Source organism: Phyllostomus hastatus, unplaced genomic scaffold, assembly GCF_019186645.2.
Source record: "Phyllostomus hastatus isolate PE091 unplaced genomic scaffold, TTU_PhHast_1.1 phas_scaffold_216, whole genome shotgun sequence".
Classification (NCBI taxonomy): domain Eukaryota; kingdom Metazoa; phylum Chordata; class Mammalia; order Chiroptera; family Phyllostomidae; genus Phyllostomus; species Phyllostomus hastatus.
In genome coordinates this window covers 3,637,196-3,652,248 of record NW_025334018.1, presented here as the reverse complement: position 1 = coordinate 3,652,248, position 15,053 = coordinate 3,637,196, and the positions used below count along the sequence as shown (strand labels likewise).

The 15,053-nt window shown below is 51.3% G+C and overlaps 2 protein-coding genes across 4 annotated transcripts; one reads left to right on the top strand and one right to left on the bottom strand.

The window, feature by feature from the left end:
* Nucleotides 1-26: 26 nt before the first annotated feature.
* SHC1 (SHC adaptor protein 1) lies at nt 27-10,314 on the bottom strand. 3 transcript variants are annotated; one of them, XM_045817297.1, is made up of 13 exons: nt 10,057-10,314; nt 6,445-6,612; nt 5,819-5,889; nt 5,230-5,293; nt 4,953-5,072; nt 4,657-4,710; nt 4,419-4,470; nt 4,123-4,249; nt 3,150-3,348; nt 3,009-3,078; nt 2,794-2,928; nt 2,409-2,647; nt 27-1,651 (listed from the first exon to the last, which is right to left on the bottom strand). In XM_045817297.1, the coding sequence occupies exons 2-13, from the start codon at nt 6,607-6,609 to the stop codon at nt 1,523-1,525; spliced, it is 1,425 nt and encodes a 474-aa protein (XP_045673253.1). In that variant the 5' UTR covers nt 6,610-6,612; nt 10,057-10,314; the 3' UTR covers nt 27-1,522. The 3 variants fall into 3 exon arrangements, with proteins under 3 accessions (XP_045673253.1, XP_045673252.1, XP_045673251.1); XM_045817296.1 differs by lacking the exon at nt 10,057-10,314 and having other exon boundaries at nt 2,794-2,925; nt 6,445-7,261; XM_045817295.1 differs by lacking the exon at nt 10,057-10,314 and having other exon boundaries at nt 6,445-7,257.
* A 117-nt stretch (nt 10,315-10,431) lies between these two features.
* Nucleotides 10,432-14,182, top strand: CKS1B (CDC28 protein kinase regulatory subunit 1B). The gene is made up of 3 exons (XM_045817301.1): nt 10,432-10,601; nt 12,670-12,797; nt 13,664-14,182. Exons 1-3 carry the CDS (start codon nt 10,543-10,545, stop codon nt 13,714-13,716), a joined length of 240 nt encoding a protein of 79 aa, XP_045673257.1. The 5' UTR covers nt 10,432-10,542; the 3' UTR covers nt 13,717-14,182.
* Nucleotides 14,183-15,053: the final 871 nt, after the last annotated feature.

The window sequence follows — 15,053 nt, the reverse complement described above, 5'->3', positions numbered from 1 at the left end:
ACAATAGCGACAGTGACTTGAGAGGCTGAGGTTTAAGAAATACGTGTTTTAATGAAGATTCTTTCCCTTTGGTATAAGTGAGACCCGTGAAATCATCCAAACATCAAAAAAGAGGCGAGAGTTCAGTAAAGTCTTCCTTAGAGACGGGCCGGGCCGGCTTCCACGTCGTTGTAGCCCCCCCAGACTCGACGGGTAACAGGGTTTTAGGTTCCCCGCCCTCAGCCCACCGGTGAAACGGTGACACTGATGCTCAGTCAGCGGGACTTCCCCACGCCCGCCTTTCGGTAAGGGGCCCAAGTGCTTCTTCCCGCCCAGTCCCACAGCGGACTTCTGACTTGGGGCTCACAGAAAAGATAATGCTGCCGGCCCCGCTGCCTCCCAGGCCGAGGTGAGAGAAAAGCCAACAGTTGTGAAACGGCTTTGAAGTCAAAGAGATGAATGTATAAATGTAATCTATTACCATCATTTTGTGCTCAAGAATAAGCCACGGAAAACAAATTAGGAAAGTATATCTACAACCCTAAAATATATGCATAAAATAAAAAGTAAATGCAGTTACAACAAATCTGTAGGTGGTATTTGGGGATTGTCTACTGCTTTGAGTCTCAGCGCCCAGTCCTGCCTCCACCAAATCCATCTGGGGGAAATAACAGTCCAAGAGGCCCCAATTCAGTCACCCTCCTCCCCACCCTAGCACAGGGAGGCAGGGTGGAGAATCCAGGGGGAAGGGCTACACTTTGGCTGTAGAATACAACATGCATGCAACACGGAAGGGCTGGGGATGGCGTGTATATACAGACCCCTGGGGTCAGGAGCTCCGCCAGGTGGCACTGAACAAAGAAGGAGTCCATCTCCCCCGGCTGGGAGGGGGGCTCTGAGGAAATCTGTAAAGGTGGCATATGCCCAGGGAGAGGGAACAACTGCCACCCCAGCCTCTGTTCTCCCACCGCAACTGGAGAGGGTGCTGAGCAAGGAGAGGACAGGGTCCCAGAAGCCAAGGTATCAGCACCCCATCCTTGACCTCAGGGGCCCGAGAACTCTGTATAAAATACAGTATCTTAAGAACTAGGAGATGGTCAAAGGCACAAAGTTTAAACACTGGGAAGGGAGGGCTGTTGAGATGGGCTGGAGTACCCTGAGCCCAGGGGTAGACCACAGATGTGATTTGCTCCCCGTTCCCTGGAAGGGTGACTGCCTAACACCACAGGACATTTCCCACTGAGGCACACTGCCCGGGCCTTGAGCACCCCCCTTCCTGAGGAAGAAGGTATCGGGTTGGCACAGGAAAGGCCCTAGGAAGGGGGCCACTCTAGGTTAATACTTTGGTGAGGTTTGGGGAGAAGTAGGATTCTCCCCCAGGCTCCTGACTCATACCTTCTCCCTGAGCTGGGCGCTAAACCCAGTGTCTGCACCGCCCCCAGCTCCTGCACAAGGCCAAGCCCACAGGACGCTCTAGAGTGAGGCCCTGAGAGGAACAGTGGAAGGGGTTGAAGAGCGTCTTCTGAAAAGCACCTGGGACAGATCACAATTTTCGCTCCACAGGTTGCTGTAGACACAGTTCGCTGCCCGCAGAGATGATGGGCAAGTGATTGTCCATGTGGTAACTGATGAGGTGACTGACACTCTCAAAGCGGTGATCCTTTGTCCGAACCTGGGAAGTGGGAAGGGAGAGGGTCAATTCAGATGGAGAGTCAAGTAAGGCCTCAGACCAGAAGCCTGAGGATGCTGAAGTATTCAAGAAGACTGAGAAAGGAGAAAAAGATGCCAGGGGCAGGAGGCTATGGGAACAGGAAGGTCACGAACTGGGAAAAGGCCAAGGGGACAGGAAAAGTTGTGAAGGGTGTCTACTCCTCCCTTGACCTAGGGGAAGGTGGCAAGTCTCAGGGGACAATACACAGTACAAAATGGGGAAAGGAGGCCGAGACTGCTGTAGAAGAGAGAGCAGAGTTGTGAGACACAGTGGGGTAACGCAAGTAAGACACAGGACACTGGCCTGGGCCCCGAGGCTGGAGGAGGGAGTAGGCCCACGGCTCTCTTACAAGAGGAGACTTGGGGTGTCCAGTGTAACCATCTGACACTGAGCACAACCTCTCCAGGATGGTTACCTCGTTCATCAAAAAAAGGGGCTCAGGTAAGATAAGCACCTTTTAGCTCTCCTGGGCATAAAGTTTGGGGATTTGAGGACTGGCCAGGACTAAAGAGAACACAGCTCCAGTTCAGGAAAGTGAGAGGGGAAGGAACCCTAAGCCGCTGGACAGGGGATACCAGGCACCTTGCGAGCAAGGGAGGCCCATAAGGGGTGCCCAGCTGGGAAAATCTAAGGAGCAGTAAGGGAAGGAACAGGGTTGCACAAGAGGGTACTACGCCTCCCTTTGTGCCACCCCCACCCACACCCCTGCCACACTCACCACACCCTCGGGGTCCACCAGCAGTAGGTGCTTGGGCTGCCCACTCTGCAAGCCAGTGAGCACATACTGGCCAGGCGTGGTCGTGCTTTCCCGCACCAGGAAGTCCCCGTTGAGCTGTAGCAGGGCTTCAGCCTCCCGCCGGCTCAGCTTTCCGTGGAACCAGGGCTCACCCCGGAGCTGCTCAGCCATGGCCATCGACTGGGCAGGTGGAGGCACCCGAAGGGCATCTTCGAAGGGCTCTAGGGGTGCAGAGAGAGGACTAAGAGGGGCAGCTGGCACAACACATGCCCAGGACCCAGAACCTTCAGGGAGGTGAGACCAGGAAGGAAAGAGCAGGAAGGAAAGTAGGCAGATGGAGATGCAGAATGGAAAGAAAAGCACTCACTCATGTCAAAGAGGTCTCGAGGCGCACTGCCATTGACAGCAAGATTGGGGGGTCCGGCCCCACCCCCTGCTTGTCGGACCTTGTCCAGGTTCTGGACGTTGACATAGGAAGGATCATCAAAGAGCTCTCTGCCTGCTGAGGAGAAGGGAGGTTTCCAATGACCCCAGCCCTGCCTCCTGTACCCCTGGTTCTGTCCCACTCAGCCCCCTCCATACCTGGGCAGGGTGGTGGAGGTGGCATCTGCTTATGGACTTCCAGGTCTGCCCCAACAGGCTGCCCCACAGGCTGAAAGTGACAAAAATAAGGTGAGACCACTCCTATCCTGGGCCCAACCCACCTCTATCCAAGCAACTTACCAGTGTAGCTCCCAGGTGGCCGGGGGTCTGGGTACTGGGCAGAGTGGGTCGAGCAGGCCCCGGGGCGGCTCCTTCCCGAAGCCTCATGTCCACCACCCCCCCAAGAGGGGGTTCCTTCCCCGGGAAGTCATTATAGTATTGATGGTCAGGTGGCTCTTCCTCCTCCTCGTCCCAAGCTGAGCCATCAAAGCCAGCCATCCTGTGGGGAACAGGAGGGAGTGAAGAATGTGGGTGGGAGGATGGAGGGAGGAGAACAGAACGATGATGGTCAAGTACTGGGATTCCCTTCAGGGCAGGCCCTAGGCTGGCTGTTTTCTATAGTCATTTCATCCTCTCTCACCCCTGTAAGGCAGGCAGTTCTTCCTTCCCCAGTTTTATAAAGAGAATGAGGGTCACAGATGAAAACATTTGCCCCAGGTCTCACAACAAAGGTGGTTCAGCTGAAATGTAAATTCAGATTTGACCTGAAAGTCAAATCTTCTTGATTACTGCACCTCCTTCCAGAGGGGGGGGATGCTCCAGAACATTTTAACCTCCTGTCAATACTCAACACCCACTGGCCCGAGGAAAGGTAGGGATCTCAGGAAAGAGTCGTCGACCCTCACTCAAACTTTCAGTGCCTTCTAGGGAAGGAAAATCAAAGAACAAGGGCAGAGAATGGGCAAGAAAGAGGGACAGGCCATATACAAGGCAGCAGGGAACGAAAAGCCTGTCCAGCTAGATCCCGGACCCAGAGTCTGAGGTCCCAGACTACAGCTCCACCACAGGCGAGTGAGGGAAGAGCTGGCCCTGCAGCAACCCAGGCCTCCCTGATAGCCACCGGAAACTTAAGAACAGCAGGACGTGGGAAGCAGGGACACACAGGTTATTTCCTTCCCTGAACCATTCTGAGCTCAAGTGTGGGAATAGCAAACCTACTTTCCCAGTTCTGGTCTGGGGTCCAGTAACTGTCCCTCCCTCTTCTTCCACTCACCTGTCGTGGGGGGTGACCAGCTTGGGCGGGTTCCTGAGGTATTGTTTGAATCGTAATTCGAAGGCCTGGCCAATGGTGCTGATGACGTCCTGAGCAAGCCCTTCGGGACACTCCAGGATGTGGCAGGCTGAGGGCACAGCAGAAGCTGTCAGTGAGCTGTGAGGCGGGGCTGCTGGGAGGAGGTGTAGACAGGAACACTCGTCCTCCTCAGCAAGAGCCCCTGCTGAGCTCCTGCTGCCCTGCTCACCTGCCTCACAGACAGCCGGCCCTACCCAGTGCTCCCCACCACGCCTCACCTCTCTGATTCACCGGGTCTTTGGCAACATAAGCGACATACTCAGCGGTGTCCTGGGGTGAAGAGTCAGAAGAGGTCAGTTAGCTAAATTTGATAGCCCCACTTCACTCCTGACCCCTAATTCGCAGTCCTTTCCAGTTATCACGTCCGTCCTAGCATGCCCACTTCTCTAGCCAGTGTCTTCCCAATCCCTGCCTCTTACTCTTCTCCCACCACCTTTGCTCTGCTCCCCAACTCACCGGGTCCCCGCCGGATGCAAACGAGATAGACTGCATGTGGTGGTTGGCAATGATCTGAAGGTTAGGGCAGGAGATGGAGAAGGAAGGGGATGACATGTGTCAGGCAGCATCGGGACTCACCTGAGCACCCCTACCCCTAGCCCAGAACCCTGGAGACTCAGTCCCATCCTTCTGGCTTCTTAATCCATGCCCTCCTAATCTCCTCCTGCCCTACTGTCCTGCTGCTCCTAGTTTCTCACCCTCCCATCAGTGTTTCTGGTCCCCCTGCCCAGCCCTGCCAACCTGTCCCCACCAACCTGTTTGCAGTCTGCGGCCATGAGGTTGAGGCTGCTGGTGGAGACGGTGAGAGTGATTGGCATTCCAGCAAATTTCAGGTTACTCCTCCCCAGAATGGAACTGAGTGGGCGGCTACAGGGCTAAGGAAGTGCCCAAGGATCTCAGAGGCTGGGAGTTCCCAACACCCAGAAACCCCCACACTCCTGCCTTTTGGCCTTCTCCCACGTGTCCCACACTCCTTTGCCCTGCCCCTCCACATCTCCCAGCAGCATCCCTAGCCCCGTCGACCCCAGGTACCTTTCTCCTTCTTGTAGCCCCCTTAGCACCTGGCACAGCCTCACACACCAGACTGATGGCCTCCCTGGGGAAAGAAGGGTACTCAGACCCAGAGCCTGCCTCTCAATCCTCTCAATCAGCTGGAGCTGCCACAAGGCTGGGGGAGGGGAAGGCCAAGCCAGACTCCAGGGGCGCTCCAGGCTCTTTGTCGTGGTGGATTGAATTAAGGGCCTTTAATATTTGATGACACTGAGAAGCCGCTTCCTGGCTGATTGGGTTAGGGCCTCAACAGACTGGCCCCACCCCCTTCCAGCTACCAAATGTCCCATTCCCTTCCCAAAGGCAGCAGCAACCTTCCATCTACCCCTATTTTCTACTCAGCCGCCAGCTGCCTCTGCCACCTCCCCCGACAACTCCCGAGGCTGGATGAGTAAGAAGGATCCAGGCCAGAGTTGCCTCTTTTCACTCAGACTCAGACTCGCTCCCCTAACTTCCCCTCAACCCCCTTTACCACCCGAAGATGAACCACCGCTAGCACCAACAGCAAGTGACCCACCCCTCCTCCCCTCATGAGCCCCAGAATGCCCACATTCTGCCCCTCCCCACTAACCTGGTGACTTGAGTTCGGGTGTTGAAGTCGAGGGCGCGCATTGACTGCAGGACCTCCACACAGCCCATGTACTGAGGGGAGGGACGGGAGGTCATGGGTCAGCCACCTCCCCCCAGGCCCTCCCCAAAGGGTCCTAGGACTTTTCTCTACATGGTCCCTAAGGGAAGCAAAGATGAAGAAGTTCTGCCACAGCCCACAACATGCAAGACAACAGGGAATGAGCAGAGGAGGAAAGAGCAAGCTGGGAGGAACTCATGCATCTGGGAAGAAAATTTGGAGGAGTGACAGTCATTGGGTGGGATAAAGTGACATCTCTAGAAAGGGGGAGGAGACTGGAGGAACAATCAAGAGTCGCTCATTCCAACACTTACTAAGGGCCTCCCATGGGTTGGGCATTGTGCTAGGCATGGCAGGGTGGGGGTGGGGTGGGGGAGTCACAAGAAGAAAAGGGGGCCCAGGCAGAAGCTGGAAGGGGCTGCAGAATCAGAAAAGAAGCAAGAGAGATTTAGGAAAAAGGACACAGAAACCAAGGGAGTTGCTGGGGGAGAGCAGGAAAAAAGAGACTCCAGCAAAGCTAGAGCAAGCAGAGGAACCAGAGGGGTCTGGGAGGGAGGATGTTCACTCACCCGAACCAAGTAGGAAACCCCAGGTCCCATGACTTTGTCGTTAGGATGCAGCCAGCCCCTCGTGGGCTTATTGACAAAGCTCCCGTGGCGGGTCCACTCCTCGCCCCCCAGCTGGCCCCCTTCCACCCGAGTCCTGCGCCCGCCGCCTCCACTCAGCTTGTTCATGTCCTGGAGGAGGGGCAGGGGGCCTGAGTCTGGCATGGCTGCCCCTATAGTCCCCTCCCCATCCTCAGCAGCCCTGCCTGGCTCCCCCTTTGGCCCCGAGCGCCCCCCAGCCGGGTTGGCCAGCTTCAGGTTGCTCATCCGGGGGAAGAAGGAGCACAGGGTAGTGGGACTATCGTCGCCAGGCAGAGGTGGCAGGATGGGTCCCAGGGAAGAGGCTGATGGGGAAGGCAGTTCCTCCGGTGGGGTGGACCCCGAAGCCCCCTCTTCCAGCGATGACAGAGACTCATTCCGAAGTGGATTGTACTTGGGCTTGGGGGGCAGGAGATCCATGGCTGGAGTGAGAGGGAGGCTGCTGCCCAGCCTGGCCCCCCTGCCAGTCAGGGCAAGGGGGCCAGGCAGGGGGCATCCCCAGGCCCTTAGCCTAATTGGCTCTTTATGGCCCAGGGATCTCAAGGGTCCTGGGAAGGAAGAGGGACAAGTGTCTCCGACTCCTCTAGCTTCCCCAGCTCAGACCCAGGCTGTCTCAAGCCCCATCCCCGCCCAGCCCGGGGCCTCTTCTCTGGCTGAGCGAAGAACAGGCTGGACCTAGAGCTGCCTGGCTCCTCCCCTGGGGCGGGGAACTAAGGGGAAAGACCAATCCCAAAGACAGTGCTGACTCACAGGCTCTGAGGGGCTGAGCCCCCACCACTGCTCCAACCTAGAACTCTTGCAGAGGTAGAGCTACCCACCCCACCCCACCCCCACCCCCACCCCCACCCCCAAACAAACTAGTATCTGGGGAGGCATAAAGTGGGGGTGGGAGGGAAGGATGGAAGAGTGAAACGGAAAGGAGCGGGATAAGAGGAGGTCTGGCTCAATCCAAACGGGACAAGGGCAGGCCAAATGGAGCAGGAAGCTGAGGGAGGGTAGGAGAGGAATGAGGGAGGAAACAGAGGCAGCTGGGGGTGGAAAAGGGAGGGAATCCTTGAGCTCAGCATTTTCCTTCCTGTTCTGGTTGAACACTCAAATTCCCCCCTCTTCCAGCCCAGGCCACCCCACCACCACCACTACTAATGTCACACAGGGCGGAAGTAGCCCCAGGGAGCCTGGGCCATTAGCAACCTCTGCTTCCACGGCTGTGGACAGAAGCTAACGAAATGGGGAAAGGAAGGAAGTGATCCTAGTGGATGAAGAGAGGGGCCAAGAGGAAGGGCACAGCTGGTGAGGTAAGGGGATAAAGTCCAACCTGGGTGGTGCATCAGGGAGAGGAGCTGGAGAGGAGAAGGCAGGCTGGTAGGGCCTTTTTCTTTATGCACGGCACCTACCATGCCAAGGGGCAGTGGCCCACAGACAAGCACTTTTCTGCCCACTTTTCCACAGGCCTAGTTTGCAAAGCCAGCTGTCAAGGGTAGAAGTAGGAGCAGAGCACTGACACCAGGGTCTGCCCCCTGGACCTGCCAGGTATGCCATTCCCCTCCTTTTGCAGTGGTGACTGGTGAGGGTGCATGTGTCCACTGGGGAACATGGTTCCTCTCACATGAGGGGTGAAGTCTGATTGGAAGAAGTGGGAGAGTGAAATAGGTGGGAGACCATGAAGGGACAGAGAGGGCAGAAGACAAATCTGTGCGAAGTAGAGGAGAAAGGGGTGCCAGGAGATGGGCTTAGGCTGGACACAAGGAAACCATCCCAAACCCATTCCTTCCACCCACAGCTTTCTGCCACAGCTCTGCTTGAGGGAGCCACAGAGGAAGTGGGAAAGTGACCAAAAAGGAAGTAGTAAAGTACATACACCCCTTAAACTCACCTTGGAATTACCTATTTGCAAATTACTTCAGAAGATAAAAAGATGCAAATAATCACTTGATGATAGTGATTAACAATACCAGCACTCAAAACCTGTTAAATATTATGCTAAGCTTTCACTTCCCCTCAGTCCTCATCAGAGGAGAGCTCTGTCATTTCACCCACCACTCATGAATTCTATCACGCCATTTCCTAAGGCTCAGCGGTCAAGCACAGAGAGCGTGAGGAGAGGGCTCAGTCATAACCTCACACCCACAACACACGCCAACACACACCAGGATGTCTTCATCTTTACAGATGGGCGTTCTGTAGGAGTCTACTGCATTCAAAGGCTGGGAATGACCGACAGGTGTGAGCATTTCTAAGCAAAGAAAGAGGAAGAAATAGGGCTCGTTCTGCAGAGAGGGAGAGGAGCTTGGCGTACTGGCAGTGGGGGTGATTGATTGGGTGTGGGGGAGAAGCTGCATGTGCCTTCTCAGACCAGCAGGGAGGAGGCAGCAAGAACTGCGGGAAGTAGCAGGAAATGTCGAAAGCCTCAGGAATGTTTCCAGAAAGGAAGGCTGGGCAAGTGGGACCAGAAGGAATGTCCACACAAGAACTCTGGTTAGGGGGAGGGTAAGAGCCAGAGAAGTGGTGGAGGCTGAGCAGCCCCTTAAAACAAACAAACAAACAAACAAAAAAGCAAAAAAGTGACTGTCCCCTACACCCACCCAAGTCACTATTTTCTGGTGGTAAAAAACGTTTGCTCCTGTCACACACCAAATCCCTTGATACAGGCATGAAACATTATAGCTGTTTCTGGGGTGGGTCGATCCTGCGAAGGAAAACTCAAGGAGTGGCACCAGAATCTATGAGCAATCTCTCTCCCACCCTCGTGCCAAACCCCAAGTCCAACCTCCATCAAGTAGCCACCCTTGGAAGGGGGTAAGGGAGAGGAAAAGGAAAAGGGATGTCTCTAATCTCTCACTCACACTTAGAGATGGGAATTTTGACTTCCCATTTGATGGAGCATGGGACACTCAGGAAAACTGAGCCCAGCGCCCGAAAGAGCAAAAGGACAGGAAAATGTGAGCAGATGGAGTTTATGGGGCTGAAGGCAAAGCTTCTGAGGTAAAGACCTGGGTTCCACAAGGATAAACCTCCTGAGGTAGGGCAATCCCCTAGGACCGACGTTTTGGAGACTTATAGGAGGCAAGGCTTCTGGACAATACGACGTGGATTAAAGAAGGGGTGGTACTTCAAGAGGGGGCGGAGCCCCTAGGAAGGTGTGGCTTCAAGAATTCGAATACTGTAGTTTTTTGAGGGGGAGGGTTTTGCCCTTTTGGGAGGTAGGCTTTCTGATAGGCAGTAGTTAGCGGAGAATCGTCGCGCTGAGGCGGAGTTTCAGGGAACTGGAAAGACTAACGTGGAATTTCTTGTACTAGGGCTTGGAAGCATGTCTAGGGGTGGGACTTCCAGGAAAGCTGGGCGACAGGGTGGGGTCAGGGACAATAAATAGAAAACAAGTCGGGGTTCAGGGAGCCCCCTGAAGCTAGAAGGTGGGACTTCCGGGGAGGGGGTCTCAGGGGGCGGGACTTATAAATGACGGCCGGAAGTAGGGTCCCGGGAGAGGGGTTCCGGGGCGAAAGAGTGGGTCACCTCAGGAGAAAAACAGTCTCAACTTACCAGGGCCTCATGGAGTCTCTGCACCGCACCGCGGGCTGATTTGGTTCTGGATCACGCCACTGCCTCCTTGGGTCGCTGCTCCAACTTTCTCCCCGGGCAGGCCTCCCTGGAGGAACTTTATTTCACTCACTTCCGGCCTTGCTAACCCCTGACCCTCTACCTCACCGTCCCTCCTTCACCCGTCCCACTTTGCGGATTCAGCCAATGGCAGTGCGATAACTCGTGCTAGCCAGTAAGAGGCCTATTTTTCACCTAAGATCGTTCTTGAGAAACGTCAGAAGTGCGCTCCAATAAGGACTTGACGAGAAGCAAATTTAAGCCAATAGGTGACTTGAAGGTGCAGTTGTCCCGCCTTAGACTGAAAGGGCCAATAGGAAGCGCAGGCGGCGCGTTTGAAAGTGAGGCCAAAGAGGGTGGGAGCGCGTGCTGCTGGGAGTTGTTTGGAGGTTGGTGGCGCGGGGCTGACGGTCTTCAGGCGGAGCGGTCATGTCGCACAAACAAATTTACTATTCGGACAAATACGACGACGAGGAATTCGAGTACCGGTTAGTGCCGGCGCGGGGGCCATGAGGAGGTCGTAAGCTTTGACAAGTGAGGGCACGAGGAGTTAGTAACCAAGACTAAAGAGACAGACTCGGCGCATGCGCAGCAGGTTAACGGGAACGGGTGATCGTTGTGAGCGTAGATCGCATGCGCGAAGCGTAGTGGTAAGCCCTTGTATAAGTATAATAGCGAATTTGGAGCAAGCCCTCTGGGGGGAGGTGTAAGTGGGAGTGGTCAGAGTGTTAAGCCTGCTGACCACCTTCACACACCTTCACCCTTGGGTCCCTGGATCTTTCTAAACTTACTGAGCAGGTTGAACTTGCCTACTTGAGACTGCTTCTATCACGGCAATACCATGGAGTCACAGAGGCAACTACGAAAAGGCAGAGGCGGGGCTCGAATGTTCCTCGTCTTAAATGCAAGGGGAATTGGAGAGCCTGAGTGTCGCTCCTTAACTCTGGGAAAAGGGGCGTGCTTCTCTGCTTCTTTTAGGAAGAGGGCTTCGAGATACTGGAAAGTGCAATAATAAAATTGGCCAGGAACATTGAGAAAAGACTTAACGTGGATCTAATGGATACCCTTCAAATGCCTGAAGGGGATTTATTTAGGAAACCAATTATGGAGTGCTTATAGGTTTCAGGTGTTCTACTAAAGTGCAAGGGTAAGCATGGTCCCCGCTTTCAACAAACTGAAAAAAAATCTGTGGAAATAGTGACAGACTTCAGAAAGAAGGTAATAATTGGTATGAGAGAGATAGATATATACAGGTTGTGGTAGGAGCACTTAGGATTTGCCAAGGATTGTGAAGAAAGGGATCCCTACAGAGTCTGCATTTGATAAATCTTAAATTCATAATTCTAGATTGGAGAATTGGGGAAGACAAGGGATTCGACAAATGTTGGCATTCCAGTAATTGTATTAAGTGTAACACTTAAGACAACCTCCTTGTTTGTATCCTCTCTACTCAACTGAAGACCATACAGTGGAATCTTGCTTGTGTGTCTTCTCTAGCCTAGTACAGGGCTCTGGGCCCTGTGGAGAATTCATTGTGTGCTGACAAATACATTAATCATCTTTATGTCAGGTCCGCTAGAAAAGACCCCAGGTTCTGCTTGGACCCAGTTAACTTTCGTTCCCTCAGCTGTTTTCCTCTACAATTGAACGAGCTAACTAAAACTATGTGCTTATGACACACTGCAGTGCTAGGGAGGAAGTCACTAGTTTTAATCCTCTAGAAGATTTGGCAGTGGCATTTAGGTTTAAGAAAATCTTTGGGTTTTTGTGGGGGTTTTTGTTTTGTTTTTTGTCTAATTAGGTATTGAAGCCAGTCTTTGTGCCAGGGGCTTGTTGGAATTTAAGTTCTTTTTAGACATTAAACTGGAATTACATTTCTGTTTAGAAAAAAATTACGTTACTAGTATGATTTCATTGAGCATGATGAAGTCTATCTAGGTTAGCCCAATTCAAATCAGAGTAATATTTCTTGGCCATGAAAGTAGACTTCGCTTGGTTAGGAAAGCATGGAGTTTCCCAAAGGAAGTCTCACGGCACATCCCTTCAGAATTAGGAAAATGAAATTGAGAATAGATTTTAAAGGCTAAGGCATTGACATTATTTCATCCTTTGTGATGGCTTTTCCACACAGCACCTCATACGAGACCTTTCTTCATAAAAATTGTTTCCCTTACCAGTCCTGTTCAAAATTACCTTTAATTATTATTAACACCATGTGTGTTGCTGAGCCCCCATTGCATTGTTTTAGGAGAATCAACTAGAAGAGTAAGTTCCAGGAAGGTAGAGGCAATGTATCAACAATGCCCAGGGAATTTAGGTGCCCATTCACTTGAATTATTCATTAATTTGTACTTTTTTATTTACTTCCTTGAAGATCTATATATGTTGGCCTTTATATCTAGCTGCCTCTACCCCAAAATAAGATTATATAAACTCCCTGACAACAAAAACTGGTTTCTCTCTTCTTTTGTGTCTCGGCTTTGTATGCAGGTACTTGTCTAACAGACTGTACCCACTGGTAACACAAATGCCCTTCTTCCCATGTTTCTGTTACAGGCATGTCATGTTGCCCAAGGACATAGCCAAGCTGGTCCCTAAAACCCATTTGATGTCTGAATCTGAATGGAGAAATCTTGGTGTTCAGCAGAGTCAGGGATGGGTCCATTATATGATCCATGAACCAGGTCAGTGCAATGGCTGAAAGAACCATGTAGGGCTGCTTCACTGAGGGAGTGATAGATCATACAACCCAAAGAAATAAGGTGAAGGCGAGAGTGGTTTACTGTTTGTTTGTTTGTTTGTTTGTTTTTATCCCACCAGTCATCTAAAAAACTAGAGTGGCCAAAAATAAGAGTAAAGTATCCGAGAAGTTCAGAGACAAACTATCACTGAAAAACCTCCTTTAATATTGAATTCACTCAACGGGTACTCTCTTTTTAAGGCCACGTATATCCTGGGAGAGATTATGGCCCCTACTTCATTCCCCATCAGAAATAGAATTCTTGGATGTGTTCCAAATAAGCCAAGAAGCCCTGGTTGGTGTGGCTCAGTGGATTGCGTGCTGGCCTGCAAACCAAAAGATCGCCGGTTTGATTCACAGTCAGGGCACATGCCTGGCGTGCAGGCCAGGTCCCAGTTTGTTAGGGGTGTATGAGAGGCTACTGATAGATGTATCTCTCGCACATCAATATTTCTCTCCCTCTCTTTTCTTTCTCCCTCCATCCCCCTCTCTCTAAAAATCTTTAAAGAACCAAATAAGCCAAAGAAAGTATACTTCCTAATGAGACACCAAGCTGCCAGACAAAACTAATAAAGCTCCCTGCTACCCCCCACTCCAACCCTTGCTTCACAAACATAGCAGAAGAACTCGTTAATAATTCTATACTTGGCAGATAAGTCAGGTGTATGGGTTCTGCTTTAGCGTATGCTTAAATCTTAATTTAGTTATCAAGATCTGAGTGGGTGATAGCTGGAAAATGGGAGTAGGGTACCCTATAAATTGTGCACAGAATGGTGGAGTTTGTCTCTTAGGTTTTACTCACTCTTTCAGAGCCTCACATCTTGCTGTTCCGGCGGCCACTGCCCAAGAAGCCAAAGAAATGAAGCTGAGGAACCACCTTTCAGCCTCAAGCTTTACACAGCTGTCCTCACTCGCTAACATCTTTCTGATAACATTATTGTGTTGCCTTCTTGTTTCTCACTTTGATATTTAAAGGATGTTTAAAATACACTGTTTGATGTGCTGGTGACTGCTTTGCTTCTTGAGCTGAGCCAGCAGCACCATGACCCAGCCAGAGGAGTGCTCTCTGGGCTGTGCAGCCTCTGCTGAGCATGACCCCAGAAACACGGTGAGCTCTGTATCCGGCAGAACACACTTGGCAGATGGAAGAAGCATCTGAGAATAAGACCATGGCTGTTACAGGGAATTGTGTAAACTTGCTGTGTTGCTTTTTTCCTGCCAGGTGTATGTGTGGTGATTTATGTTTCAATGTATTGGAAACTTTCCATTTTATTCAAGAAATATGTTTTCATGTTAAAAGCCTTGATTAAAGAGGAAGTTTTTTTATAATCTAATTCTCTTCTTGTAAAGACTTTCCCCTCTCAGGGTGAGCATCACATTCAGTATCATGGTTCTAATTATATGCCCTTCAGTAGCAAAAGCCCAGCTCTTTGCTGATAATGAGGTTTATTTCAACATTCAGGTAACTGGTTTTTAATCTAATCTTAAAAGCAGACATGCTGTCAAACATCTACTGACATATTTTGATCTAACAACTGACTGAAGATAGGCAAAGATGGAGGTTATATAGGGGTAACATCATCTCATCAAAACAAGTTAACTGTTTCCCACAGTCAGGGATGCTGTCTTTAACGTAGTCCTGATATTTGAAGGGCACATGAAAATAAATGGAAAGGTCACGAGAGTATCAGCTAGAGGAGGCTGCTACTGTTCTCCACTTCCTGCCAAGCCTAAGGCCTGGGCACATTGTTTGGGGGTTGTTTTCAGTGGTTCTCACTTTGGCTGAGCAATGGAACCACCTGGGGGGCTTTAAAAGTACTGATTCATACATCATTTCTAGAAGTGTTGACTTAATTGACCTGGATGTGGGGATTTCAAGCATTCATGTACAGGTAGTTACAGCACTAACTTTAGAGAGAATAGGTATAAATTGTAGCTGTTCAAGAAACATTTCACCAAATCATAGTTTACCCTCTACTTCAAAAAATAGTAAATACTGGCCCTGGCCAGGTAGCTAAGTTAGTTAGAGCATCATCCCAATAGGTCAAGTTTGCAGCTTTGATCCTTGGTCAGGGCACACAGAAGATTCAACCAATGAATGCATAAAGAAATAGGAAAACAAATTGATGTTTCCTTTCTCTAAAATAAAATAATAATAAAAAGATAACTGGTAGTAAGTAAGGGAGATTCATCTACCACC